The sequence below is a fragment of the Eutrigla gurnardus genome (assembly GCF_963514095.1).
Source record: "Eutrigla gurnardus genome assembly, chromosome: 15".
Taxonomy (NCBI): Eukaryota; Metazoa; Chordata; class Actinopteri; order Perciformes; family Triglidae; genus Eutrigla; species Eutrigla gurnardus.
Genome location: NC_139938.1, coordinates 24,568,154 through 24,582,483, shown reverse-complemented (window position 1 = coordinate 24,582,483; position 14,330 = coordinate 24,568,154). Strand labels below are relative to the sequence as shown.

Here is a 14,330-nt window from a genome sequence, read left to right as displayed (position 1 = left end):
AACAAAATCAGGATCAACTCTCAAACATAAAAAAGAGCCATACTTGGCTTCAACCACACTCATAAAAACACACAACTACCTAATTCTTATCCTTTAACCTCCAGCTTGTTGAACAAAGCCGTGTGTGGTGGATATTAAAAAGGACAAGTAGGTTAATAAGTAAAAAATGGCATCATTAATATTAATAAGTACAGAACTTAAATGGACCAATAACTCTGAACCAAAGAGAAACATTCAGTCACGTACCAACAATCCCACACAATTTCTCCTCAGCTGTCCACGGAGGACAAGTCATGGCGTCAGAAGAACGCTGACCCATACACATGTTCAGATTCACATTTGGGTTTGGACAAGTGCAAGATAAACAAAATATCTTCTTTTAAATTGATTCTAAAGGTTACGCCAGATGAACGACATCCGTTACTTCAGACTCCCGTGACACTTATGATTGGGGTCTTCAATGTGCCCAACTACAGTATATTGGACTTCCTGACATTATCAGTGTGAAATATGAGGACTGCACACTTGCTGAGAGGCGGACGGTGTAAATAACGGCGACTAGTTGACGGCGGGGTGCAGCGGCGGGCAGGGCGAGACGCTTTTCGGCTGGGACCCGAACAAACCCTGAGCGTGGTTTTGCGGCTCCTCGTTGTACAAACACCTGAAGCCATCGTAATACTCATCAGAGTCCCCCGGCTGTCCGCCGCCCCGCCCCCTCCTGAGGCGCTGCGTGGGGCTCCAGGCCCGCTCCTTGTACTGGATCAGAGCGCTGTCGAAGATGTAGACGGCGTTGGCTGGCAGGGAGAGCTCCAGGCCGTGAAGGTACTCGTCCACCATCTCTTTGCAGTGGATGAACTCGCCACTTTCAACCTGGGAGAGCAGAGACATCACAATAACGTCAGATGCTCCAAGATGGAAGTACATTCCTAGTTTGGTTTTCAGACGAATCATTAAATAACCATTTTTGGACACGATCATTGTTGTCCACTGTGAAAGCCTTCACTGACCTTCAAACAGGATGTAAGTTCTTCCCTGACGAGGGCAGGTTTGTGCTTTTAAACTAGTGCACTTTATGTCTAAGTTGGCTGGAATGTCCTTCCCTTAGTGGAGGACAGTGTGTTTTTGGCAGAACGGGGATGATTTGTTGACCTGAATGTGCCAATGTGTGCCTTTTCATTCAAAGCATCCGGACTTTTCTTTATGAAGAAGAAAAAAGGTGCAAATCTTTGAAGACAAAATAGTGTAGTCATCTAAAAATCAAACATGCCATCTCAGTTTGGAGAGTGGAAATCCTTCATTCATCCTTTCCAGTTTTAATCTATCAATTCAGAAATCACTGTCCTGATTAGAGGCCTAGTAAGATATAATGGATTATAGTTGCAACATATATGCATGTTCTAATATATTAGCAGTGAGCTAAAATCGGCGTTATGAGACCGTTCCCCCATCGTGTCTTCAGGCAAGTATGCAATGTCACGCCCTCTTCAATTGAACTAAAACCTTGCAGATCAACCCTTCCCTGCAGGCGTGTGCCTTCCTCTTACCTGTGCTTTCTTCAGCAGGTCGGTGAAGACGGAGAACCAGTCGGGCGTGAGCGCCTCCAGCTCCAAAGTGATGATGGCCAAGGCCAACGTGGAGCCTTTGAACTGCCAAAGCTGGTGGCAGGCCATACAGTGCTGCACCTGCCTGGTCCACAACGCCGCCTGGAGGCCCGCGGGCCTCTTCTGATGCTCCGGCCCGGCGGGAAGCACACCCGGGTCCGCTGCCGAGTCCCAGGCAACGCCGGAGCCGAGCCCGATGGACGGAACGAGGTGAGGGTGGCCGGAGACGAGCAGGGCGTGGAACTGCACCGGGGATGAGGAGAGACGCCAAGAGGAACGAGACCAAAACGTTAGCGTTATGATGTCATTGTTGTCTCATTGTCCACCCATCCATCGCCCGCCCCTGACCTCGACTACAGAACTCACACAGACACACCAGAGCATTTAATGTCCAACCTAATATCATTCCTTCGACCCAACCTTCGTTCTCATCCAGTCTGTGATTCTCTACTCAAGAGTTCATTGTTGCATTAACAGCTACTGTTAAGCAACCTGAGGCTCTGTGCAGGAGGACACTGTGAGCAGATAGAGAATCAGGTTAATAATAATGAAGACCCACCCGTTTGCCTGAGGAATCATAGTAATCCCGTTTGTATCGTATCGTATGTGCAGTGCTTTTCTGTGTTGCTATTTATACGCAGGTACTGTAAATTCTCAACGTTAAAAAGGACACTTTGAGTTGTAGCTGGGAGAATTTCATCACGCTCTCATCACAGTGGGATTATATAATAAGAAAAATCACAGACTTCAGATTTCAAAATCAACACATTATTCTACCGTTCTTGGTTAAAGTCACGCCTCTTTGCGTTTCTTTCATACATTTCACGTTTAGATCACTTGCTGTAGTTCGTCTTTTACTGTGTAGCAAAAATAAGCCATGAGTTTTTAAAGAAAGTGGAATTTTCTGGGAGGTAGATTCAGCAATGTGGTGCAAAAGTCAAAACAGAAACCCCTGCTCTAGAATTCGTAATGTCCCTTCCTCCTCCTCCCGTTTTCTTGCTTCACTCCAGTATGGGAATGTTGGGAATTCAGCCAATGTAGCAAATAAGGAAAATTGTCTCAGATGGTGAAAGATTTGAGCAACACATCGCTGATTCTGCCTCTATTGATGCATAGTGAGAGGCAATGGCAGAGCGTCGCTGTAAACCCTCTAATTTATTCATATCAATGTGTCATGGTGGAGAGTCTGTGACAAATTGATCGATTTTATTGATTGCTGTTTTACAGACGGGGATAATACTATTTAGGAAAGGGAGAAATCGCTTCAGGGCCGGGGGAATGTAATTATGAGGTACAGTATTCTTCAGAAGTATTTATTTGAAAAAGATTTATTTGAATAGTATAAAAGAGAAAATGTCTTTATTTTATTATAGTTTTTATTAATACATTATGTGTCTTATTTTAGAAGTCTTGCATTTTTTGTAATACTAAAAGTAAAATAACTCCAACAAGCTGTAAAAATATGACACAAACAGTCAGATCCACGAGCTGGAAAAGTACGGGGGAAAGTGCCACTTTTAGTTTTTGCAGAAAACACTGAAATCAGTCCAAATGTGCCAAAACGCTTTGTGGTGCCCGTTTATGGTTTGTGGCTTTAAGAAAGTGTATCATTCCTCCACCAACTCCAATATCACAAATCCAACACGGTTATTTGTTTGTTGAGGCTGTTCTTTTAGTCTTCGATGAGAGATTATGGACTCACAGAACGCATGACAAGACTTCACAAAATCTACTGGGAGTGCTCTTGAGCAAGTAAATCAATATCCTCTGAAGCGTCTGGAGCAGATGTGCACCAGGAAAGCGAGCCTGAAACTGAGGATGTTGGAAAATCCTCGTGTGGATCAATAATGTGTGTGAAACTTTCTCTGATGGGCTGTATTCATAAAGCAACCGCTGGCCTGCAACCCGTCCCCCCCCCATCACTCAGTTAGACCTTGGTTTGCTTTCGCTCTAAAGCACTTTTATTGTGATCCATAACGCTGTGGGCCAGTGTGTCCACGGGGTCAACGGTTTAAAGAATCAATGCATTAACTGATGTTGCATCTATTTGCCCAACAGCGATACGCTTCTTGTAAAAAGCGTTATGGATACAGCCCTGGGCCCGGCAGCATGAAGGGACCTCGGTGATGATGTGTGTGTTTGTCGACGGTTCATTCAGGGTTCCTGCCTCAGTCAATGATTTGTGGGGTTTAACTATTAAACTGCTGTGAACAGATCGGAGCTGTTCAACAATATTGTGCCATAAACTCAGTAACACAGCATGGGATTTAGAACTATGACATCAGAAGCTATTCACAGCACGTTATCGATGCTCCAACGACCCCCAGCGTCCATGTTCCCGTTAAGTCTTGATGAGTTTGATCTTGTGTCTCCACACACCCCCTCTGGTGGCAGCAGGGTATCCGCCGTAGGGGCAACAGTTGGTCAGAAGTGCCTTGGCCTGATATGCAACACGCCTGTTATTGTGCTAGCAGCCTGCAGTCTTAAACACGCAGCTCTGTTCAGACCTGGTGCTGGGTTACACTGTGACTTGGCTTTGTCCAGTATTGTCGCTTTTGCTCTGAAGCTGCAGATCGCTGGCAAATAATTACAATAATAATTAATAGAGCGGAAAAAAAGGCCTGTACTTAGCATTTAAACAACGATGTGGCACTAAAGCAGTGAGTTTTAGTGGTTATTGGAAGCAAGGTGATTCCTTCTGTTAGGCTAGATGTTTAATAAAGAGTGCACAAGACAATAAAATGTCAGTTTTATCAAAGCTGAGGTCAGGCAGCATTAGATGGCTGTATTAACCTATTGTTAATTATATTTTAGTCCATTTTATTCTGATGTATTGGAAAACCAAATTGAACATATCCTCTAATCAGGGTTTCAGTAATGATTAAAAAAAGGGTGAAGGACACGAATCAGGACTGAATGGAGTTGATCATAATAATAATTATAATGGGCACAAAGCATCAAATAAATGCACTCTTCTAGGACCAATTCTTTACTGAGGGGACGGGGGTGTGATTGTTTGTAAAACACCATCTTCAAGCCAGCATGATGGTTCAATGTGTGCTTTTTGTACTGCTGTGTTTTTAGGGAGACCCGGACCTGAGCTGGCAAAGCGTTTCACAGTCCGGCCAGCTCACTACGAGACGCTCGACAGCTCAGGTCAAGTTAAAAACCCCCCCCAGTCGTCATGTTTGCCCGTCTATCTGCTAACTTACTATGTGAATGAAGTCGACGGGCGTCGCGGTGTACAAGTCCCACTGCAGCTTGTCTAGAATGATCCTCTCCATGCGAAGAATCTCCGCCGTTGAAAAGTTGCATCCGCTCTGCACAACCAGGTCTCGAACAGAACCTATTACCTGAAAACATACACCAACAAAAAGGGAAACGAATAAATGTATTGTTTTGAAATAGCGTCGACGTGGGTGTTGTGTTTTTTTTTAAATACAGCTTTAATTGTCATCATCTGCTGTTTGTTGTTTCCTTGATGGAGATCTTACCTCATCTTCCTCGTTGATTTTGGCAGCCAGGACCAGTGAGGTAAAAGCTATGCATTTCAGGTATTTTGGTTGAGCCTATAAAAACAAAATATAGTCAAAAAAAGACAATTTGCAAGTTAATGGACTAAAGAAAAGTATTCATGTTTCACATTGCTGCCCTGGAGTATAAACTAAGGGGTCTATGGACCAAAGAAAAACAAGAAAAAAAAAGATGTCCGTTCTGGAAGAGTACATTCTCGATCCTGGACAAATGTTTCTGGGGACAAAAGGTTGGAAGTGGTCTACCTTGACGGTGGACAGCAGGCGGTTGAGGACACAGACTCCCAGTGCAAAGGTCTCTGGACAGAAGTGGAACAGCCTGTTCATCTCTCCGAGCCAGAGGATCATTTCTTGGTGTTGGGACGAAGAGATGTCGGCACCCTGGAGGGGGGGAAGGAGACATCCATTGGTTGATAAATTACAAAATAGAAGTCCGAATAGAATAAAAGCAAAGCAAATGTTGATATTTCACAAACACCAGTTTCATTGAATTAACACTGTGGGGTCGGATGACGTTTCCTATAAATCTAGTCGCTTCCTGTCACAAAATAATGTGTTCACTTCTCATTTAACTGAGAGGATCGATGTTGATTTGTTTGCCTCACTCCTTTTTGTGTCAGCGTAAATGTTGAAATGCTTCACTCTGACACCTTCAAACAAGCCGGAAGAGCTCTTCCTCTCACCTGGATGCATCCGTTCTTGAAGACCGGGACCTTCCAGAGGCGAGCCTCCCTGACCAGAGCGGCCTCCAGCAGGCCGAGCAACCGGCGGCTCTCCACGGCTCCTGGGTTCTTCATCGCCACTCCAGCACTGGCCAGGCTGCACCCAGGGCACACACACCTGATGAAGAGGAGGAGGAGGAGGAGGAAAAAGATAAGATTACAATGGAAAAGAGAAAAAAGAATCATCCATTCAGATATGCACATTGCATTCACTCAAAGGTCTAACAATAAGAACCATCAGTCAGCTGTTCTCGGCCCATCCATACATCTGTTAGATTATTATTATATGAACGCTTTGACGAGGTTTGAGAGGCAAATAAAAAAAAACAAAAATAATTTAATAAATCAGAAAAAGTTAAGGACTCAACAAAAGTGGCCCAAACAGGAAGTCGAACAGCTCATTTCACACTGCAGACTGCAGGTTTTTGGCCCGACTGTTGGTCCAAATCCGGTAAACAGTCCACGGGCCAGGCAGCCGCTCTGCCGGAGGAGCCAAGAGTGCAGCAGGAAATCTGCTGTTTGCTAAACAACAGCGCCATTTTTGTTCAGACTGTTGCAGCGCAGGTTCGACTGCATTTAATCCAACAACTGCTGCTGTGTGACATCTCTGTTTTTAAGTGTGCTACGGGTGGAATGCTACACAGGAGCCTGCGGGGTCCAGGCGGGATAAGTGCAGCTGCTGCGGCCGCCCGCACAGTAGCGCCAGTTTAAAACCCTCGTCTTTTGTTATGGTGGTTCTCTTACCTCGTCGGTTTCAAACGCGGGATGTCCCCTCGACTGTTGGTGCATTTATACGCTTTTTTCTTTTGGTTTTAGTCCAGTTTAGTCCATCTCCACCGACAGCAACACACAAGTGAACAACAGTGGGATGCTGTTGGAGGATACGACCCCGGGGACAAAAGCGCGTTCTGGGGGGGAATACACGGAAAGTAGCCGCATTCTAGTAAAAAGGGCAAATAAAAGTTAAGGCGAGGAAGCGCGAAGTGGCGTCAAAAGCACCGGGGCGGCGGCGAAAACAGGCGCAAACAGGGGGAAAGAAAAGAGGCAGGAAGCGAATAAATCAGGGGAGGATTGAGGGCAAGCTGTGTTTTGAACGCGGCTGACTCCGCCCCGCCGTGACGTCACGCCGCCTATTAAACAGAAATGTGTTAGTGGGTCAGACATACGGGACCCCGCGCACAAAATGGTCGAGCCTTCACTGGAAATGGAAGGTTTCTGCGCTGTTTGAACCCAAGAATGTGTTTGTTCGGATCCTGAAGTATAACTGTGACTTGAATGAGGCCACCAGCTGATCACCTCCCTCCCATTGTTGTCAACTTCCAGAGGGAGTTTGAATCACGCTAATTCACCTCGTCATTGCAAAGATATCTGATCGTAAAGTGAGTCATTTCTGGGGTCTTATCTTGTTTGACAGCGTGTCATTTTTATTCACATTACAACAGCAGCTTTAAAGGGATCTTCTTTGTCCTTTTCCCTTCAGCTGTGTGAAATGTAGGCAGGTTTAGGCCCGACACGTCTCCCACCAAACCTCACCCTTAGTGCAGGTGGGGTCCTACAGGTGGGGTCAGGGCCTACAGGTGGGGGCCAGGGCTTGCAGGTGGGGTCCTACAGGTGGGGTCAGGGCCTACAGGTGGGGGCCAGGGCTTGCAGGTGGGGTCCTACAGGTGGGGTCAGGTCCTGCAGGTGGGGGTCAGGTCCTACAGGTGGGGGCCAGGTCCTACAGGTGGGGGTCAGGTCCTTCAGGTGGGGTCAGGGCCTGCAGGTGGGGGTCAGGTCCTACAGGTGGGGTCAGGTCCTGCAGGTGGGGGTCAGGTCCTGCAGGTGGGGGGCAGGTCTGGTATGCAGGTGATCCTCTGTGGCTGTTTTTACTTTGGGGCTTTCGTCACAGCAGGTATTTTGTATGATGGAAAGCACATGTGATGTATTAATACCACAAACTATGTCTTTTTCCATTTAGTGTCAGGTCCAGTGCATTGATGCCGTTCATAACGGGACACTTTAAGTAGAGAGCCATTCAAAATGTCTACCAATTTATATTTAGACTAGCGTTAGCATGGCTAGGAATAGTGTTTGCTCTCTGGATACAATGCAACGGAGGGTGTGGGGTGGTCAATACCTAAACCTGTTAAAATATTGGAACCAGTGCATATTTTCTTTACATGATTAATTGATAATCAAAATTGTTGATGATTAATTTCCCTCCAATGGACTAATCCATAAATCAACTAATCATTTCAGCTCCACCCCAAAGAGAGACTCAACAACTGGCCGACCAACACCGCGATCAAACATCCAGAACCAGTTGGACTTGAACCATCCAGGTATGTCTCACGCTAATACTGTCATCATTTAGGGTATTAAATAACCTATAATAAATAAATAGTGAATGGAATGATTATGGTTTTAAACATACTTGCCATCGGATAATACATAGGTGGTATTAATGCAGTCTGCATGAAGCATAACGGAGTTGTATTTGGTTTTTAAGAACGTTCGACAATGTATAGTGGGTATATTGTGGACACCTTCAGTACGTATATATGCCACAGACCTCATACAAAATACTTAAAAATGTGTTTCTTCTCTGCCATAACCGAGAAGAAAAGGAGTATGTGACATTGATATTTTCAGGGAAGCATTCTCGACTCACACCGTTTGCTAATCACCTGCTGCACACAGTTTTCTCTGCTAAACCTCAAACTATCTCTCCACCATTCAAATGACAACACGAATGCCTCGGCTGAGATTGCAGCGCTGGAGAATGTTGCAATCCTTCCTCAGTATTTCTCAATGGCAGCTTGTTTTCTTTTTCCTCCTCACTGTTGAAATGCATTATGTCCGTCCGTTACGGGTTATTCATCATACTTCCTAGACGGCGGTCGTTCCACTTTATACTGACTAACCTTTACGGATCTGACAGCTCGGTGTACAAACTGCAGACCTCGCACACGACTTTCAGAAGCACCAGACACTTTCTGTCCAAATACAGTCAACGAATTTCACCTAACACCAACAGACATCAGCCGAGGGCAAAAAATGTTTGTTTTCCACCCCAAAGAGTCTCCGCCGAGGTCACGACTGGAATGTTGATAAGGAAACAGGATCACAGCGAGCGGCACAGTGCATGTTGACAGAGTGTAACGAGCTGTGGGAACATGGTTGAGTCCTCTATCGAGTCATGTTGTGTTTGAGACATGAGATTACTAGTGAGGCTTGAACCCACGCATACAGTAACTGTGTCCGTCTCTCTATCCTCCTGTCTGCCGATATGCCCGTCGTACGTGTTTGCACAGTCATGTTTACATTCCATCACTCTCTGGTGCAGAAAACTGTTGATATTTATGGTTTGGAGTGTTCGGCCACTCCCCGTTGGTACACAGTAGCATAATCAGGATCTGTCAGGTTGTTTTTTAGGTTGGTTCTGCATTTAACTGAGACTGAAACGCCACCAATCCCCTAATTATAAGAGCCAGGCTTAAAGAAACAAACACACTGGTTGCACTAAACAACAACAAAAACTTAAACTAATATGCTGTTATTTTGTTTTTCAAACCAACAAACTTCTCGGTCAATTAAATGATTAGGATTATAGATGATAAGAATAAGAATAAATGGAATTTATATAGTGTCTTTCAAGGGCTTTGAGAAGTCAAATGTAAATGCCACCAGACTGACTGTATGCAGCTGATACACATCTGTCCGTAGTGTTTAACAGTTCAAAGGTATCTGGTGCCGCCTCACGGCTCTCACCATGGCAACGGCGGTGCTAACATAACGAGCAGTGCAAATGATGGGTGGGAGCTTCCATTCATGTGTGCCATTTCACAATAAACAAAAATATGATTCAATATACAATGTGACACGTTTGTTTTTATAATTAAAACTCCACTTAACTTCTAAATGTGTTAATTAATCTTGTTTGGCATTTATCAAGTAAACGCTGGGTGCATCCTAGAATTGCTTAAATGTCTACCTTATCATTGTAATATGAATATTTTAGCTTTTCTTGGCTCATTGTCTGACAAAGTGAGACATTTTCAGACATCGCTTTGGCCCGTGGCGACACCGGATGTAAACGCTGAGAATATTATTTACCCGCTTAATGATTAAACTTAACATTTGCAATGAATGAAAGTGGTTACATGTGTATCAACTGCCATTTGAAGTCATATTCATGATATGGTCTACGTGTTTTCCAAAGAGACAACATGCTGCATAAATATGACCTTCAGCACAGACTGTCCTTTTGAAATGGTAATGATAAAACCAGACAGGAAATGCACACGTGTGAAGTTAGAAATATGAAACATTAAGCATGAATCACCCAAAAGGAATCTATAATCATATACAGTGCATATGAAGTGCGACAGCATATTCACAAGGGAGCCGAGCTGGACTACAAGAGATGAAAACACTCACAGAACCTGGCTTCAACTTCTCGGATCCCAAGTATGACACAGAGAAGGAGACTTTTACATGTTTAGCTTGATGTCTCAGTGATGTTTGGAGCCCAGTCGGCTCTGATCAGTATAACAAGGTCTTCCAATGTGTCTGCGGACCCCCCGTGTCTCCTCTCCAGCCCCTCAGCCAAAGAATGCTCAGCAGCACACCGTAAATCAATGTCAACGCCGAACCAACTTTGTCCTGTCGGGAAAGCTTTGTGCACTTGGCTGAGCACATTATGTTCCCAAAGTCACATCTGATCTCTGACTTTGATCACTGCCTGTCGGACCAAAGCCAAATGTTTTTTCTTTTTCCTTTTTATCTTTTGAGGCCCCTCCTGAGCGTTGTCGCGTCGGCCCGGGCTTAGCTAAACTAATGTGGCCCACAGACTTCCAGGAATTCACTGTTTGGCCATAATGATCCCTGCAGATAAGGTACACTTTCACACCATGTTCTTGGGTCGCATCAGTATAAAATACTGTAGCGTGTGAGCTCAGTATTTTATACTGTCAGTGTACCAATTATTTCAAAAAAGGATTTACGATCCATTTTGTAATCACAGCTGTGTGACTCGAGGGATGTCGGTCTAACTTTTGAGATATCTAGCTAACGACATAGGTTGCATCAGAATCTTAATGACTATCTTTGGACCTGCTTAACACAGAAATATAGTCATCCATACTTTTTCAATTTAGCTCGGTTTCTGCTTGGATGTCAGGTTTTTGACCTGATAATCACTAAAAAAGTGCTGACTCAGCAGTGATGAGACGCAATGAAAAAAGTGCTAGAATGAAACAAAAAGGGTTAAAACCTGAGAGGTGAATGTGAGATGTGAACCCATGATATTGTTAAGAACAATGTTTAAGCTTAAATCTGTGTCTATGTGACAGGAGGAGAGTGTTGTATTGTAAACATTTAGCCTTCCTGCTCAGCGATACACATCCTCTGAAGAATTGCAGTAAAACTATTTAAGCAGAGCTGTCGATGGTTTCTTGGCTGCGTGTTCGGCTCTCATCCATCGACCCGTCGTAGTGCAGATACAGGAAGAGTGACTGGAAGTTGGCATCAAAAGGCTACTGGAATCATTAGAGGCAGATAGTCTTACATCCTGCCACGCGGTCATTAACGTTAATATCTTGAAAGAGTGCTGGGTCTACCGTCCTGCCACTAGAGGGAGACAGAGGCCAGATCATAGCTGTGGAGACAGGTGCTCACCATGTTTCTACGTCCCTTAACCCCTGTCATGTTTGGTTCCTTTGCTTCTTCATCCCTATGACGTTGTGAACATCATGCCCACTGCTAATTAAAGAAAAATAAAAAAATCCTTCTTCCCCTCCTCTGAAGCACCCCGCTGTGGTCGGCCCTCAGATATCAGATCTCAAACTCTTGAAAAAGCTTCAGTGGAGAGTTTCCACAGGGGGAGACTTCACATCGTTAGGGTTGGAGAAGAAAGGACGAGGTGGGAGAGCGGCCCACAGCTTGACCATCATCACAAAAACGGGTGAGTATTACAGGAAAAGGCGGCACTCCTCTCCCCCTCGCCTTCACGTCATTATTAAAGGTGGGAAAACATCCACATAATAACACGAGGCCGCCTCGATCAATGTCATGGTCTGTTTAATGGAAAAGTGGCAGGTTGTCCTATTACTGTGTACCGTCAGCGTGTCTGATGTGGCGTAATGGATGGAGATGAAACAGTGGAAGGTTACATCACCAATCCACATCGTCGTATTGAAGCCAAGGACTTGAGACGCATTTCAATCTCAGCCTCAAATAGGCAACTCATCAGAGGGGATTTCGGCTCTTTCTTTCGTGATTTGTTACTTTTTTTTATCGCTCCTCACAAGAAAAGTCAATCAAAGAGCAAAGGAACCCGTCATATTTTCAATTATGTAAAATCAGACATGGTACAAGTGCTTCCATCAGTGGCAGATGGCTTTGTTTATCTATTTGGATTCATGTTTGACTTCTTTTTTTTTATTTCTGCAAATATACCAAATGGCATGCAAAAAAAAGTGATATAGTTTTGCAGTTTTTCCCACTTGTGGCTATAAAAGCCAAACACTTAAATCACCATTATGTAATTAAACCAACTTCTGCTCACCGTATAGTGTGAGATCTGTCGCATATATTTCCCAGTCTGCACTCTCATTCCCACTAATGAGCCTTCACCTTCTCACATTTTATTTCCTGGCAGGATAATGTTTTGGGTAGGAGACACTTTATGGAATAAACTGTGACAGAGAGCGGTTTGATGGTCCAGGTCCTGGTTATCTTTTTGGCAACACGCAGAGAAGCCTCGAGCGTGATGCGGTTACCTTTTTTACCAACAGGGGGCAGTGTGGTTACACAGGAGCTCTGCTGCTGCTCTGCACAAAAGCTGTCTTGAGTATAAAAAGAGGAACATATTATATAATAAAATCCTCCTGGAAGCGGAGCAGCGGTCGCCAGGAATGTCTGGAAACTCAAATGTCTTTCTGAGTTTCTATCTCTGATTCTCGTGTCGCCTTTTGCCTTTTAAAGCTCACATTTAAACTTCTCAAAAACCTTCTCATTGTCGTTGGGATACTGAGTTTAGTTTGAGGTGGCAGTCTCTCTCTTGGTACGTGATCCTGTAATGTAGTATAGAGTTTGGATGTTTACCTTTTTTAAGATTTTGATTGTTCAAAATGCTCCCTAAGGACAATGAACGTCTTCCTCGCTGGTAGATTATTTATTTAATGAATTCTGTAAAAGTCAATTTCCTGTCTTATCACAAATATCCGTAGTTAATCCCAAGTAATTTCTTTTATAATATCAGTATAAAAACCAACAGATCTTTGGTTCTCAGCCACACCTGGAGCTCTTTGTAAGAGACCCGGTAACTTTAAAATTAAATTCTAATCGCCAGTCTCATGCAAGTGCTTAAAAATGGAAAAGCACATTTCCATTCAAATCACTTCTCTGCCGCATAGCACCTTGGGTGAAGAATTAAATTCCGGCCTAATCAGTATTGAATGTGTTTTTACTTCGGGCATTCAACAAATGAAGATTTATGGCATCAGATTGCTTGGATGAAACCCCCCTGTGTATAATAATCATTATTACACAGCTAATTGTCCACCCTTGTAAACGGCATGTACACAGCGGTGTGCATTCTTTACTATTATCCCGAGTTCACTGGAGATTATGGAGTGACAATCTGCTCATTATAGGAATTATTAGTCATAATGACCTGTTAATGTATGGAATCTACATTGCGGAGTTGCTGCATAATGCACTTTCCCTTTTTGTGAAATGAGCACGTCCATGTGAAATATCAAAGTATCTTCTGATCTCGTCTCACCAAGGTGAAGGAGGAGTTGCAGCTGCTGTTTTTTTTTTTCATGCCGCAGCACAAACCCTCGCCAAATGTTTCTCGTGAGCTCGCCGCGCCTCGTCATCTTTTATAAGGAGTCGACAGCGCTCATTAACAGTCCTGGATGTGCGAGACGCGGTGGCTTGATTGAGCCTTTCGAGGTGTTGCTGGAAGGACAGTCTCATGACTTTTAAAGACTTGGCAAGGTCAACCCGCCACTTTGGTCTGGACTAAAATATCTCGACAACTATTGGATGGATTGGAAAGAAATATGATCCAGGCGTATGAATTCCAGTGGCTGGTGATCTATTACCCTTCCATCAGCAGCAGCATTGGGTCAGAAATGTTCCAATATGCTGGTTTATGACCAAATATGTGCACAATTGATGACATCATCCCATCAGCCCCAGCTGTGCTACTGAACTCGTAGTTTAATTGTGACTCCTTCTCACGTGTTTTAGCTTTGTTGTTTCCCTCCTTAGATTGTTTTATTTGAAGGAATTTAGAGACCCAGAGATGTGAAAGTTTCAGTATTTCTCAAGAAAAAGCAATGCCCTTTGGTTGGCACAGTTCCAATTCATGTTTGGACCTCTTGGGTAGTCCCGACCTCCAGTGTGGACAACTCTGATTTAGAGGTTACGCCGGTGAATTTCTCCTGCCGGGGCCACATTCACAAACATTAAACATTTATTGC

The 14,330-nt window shown here is 44.2% G+C and overlaps 2 protein-coding genes across 2 annotated transcripts in view; one reads left to right on the top strand and one right to left on the bottom strand.

Annotated features, from left to right (window-relative positions):
• The window catches only part of septin8a (septin 8a), a 33,149-nt gene extending 28,383 nt beyond the window's left edge, over positions 1-4,766 (top strand). Inside the window, exon 10 of the mRNA XM_084028056.1 lies at positions 1,563-4,766. Within this exon, the coding sequence (XP_083884182.1) occupies positions 1,563-1,728 (166 nt within the window). The 3' untranslated portion in view covers positions 1,729-4,766. The remainder of the gene's footprint in view (positions 1-1,562) is intronic.
• On the bottom strand, positions 4,508-6,916 carry ccni2 (cyclin I family, member 2). Its single transcript, XM_084028065.1, has 5 exons — positions 6,601-6,916; positions 5,818-5,974; positions 5,381-5,515; positions 5,096-5,170; positions 4,508-4,954 (listed from the first exon to the last, which is right to left on the bottom strand). The coding sequence occupies exons 2-5, from the start codon at positions 5,929-5,931 to the stop codon at positions 4,805-4,807; spliced, it is 474 nt and encodes a 157-aa protein (XP_083884191.1). The 5' UTR covers positions 5,932-5,974; positions 6,601-6,916; the 3' UTR covers positions 4,508-4,804.
• Positions 6,917-14,330: the final 7,414 nt, after the last annotated feature.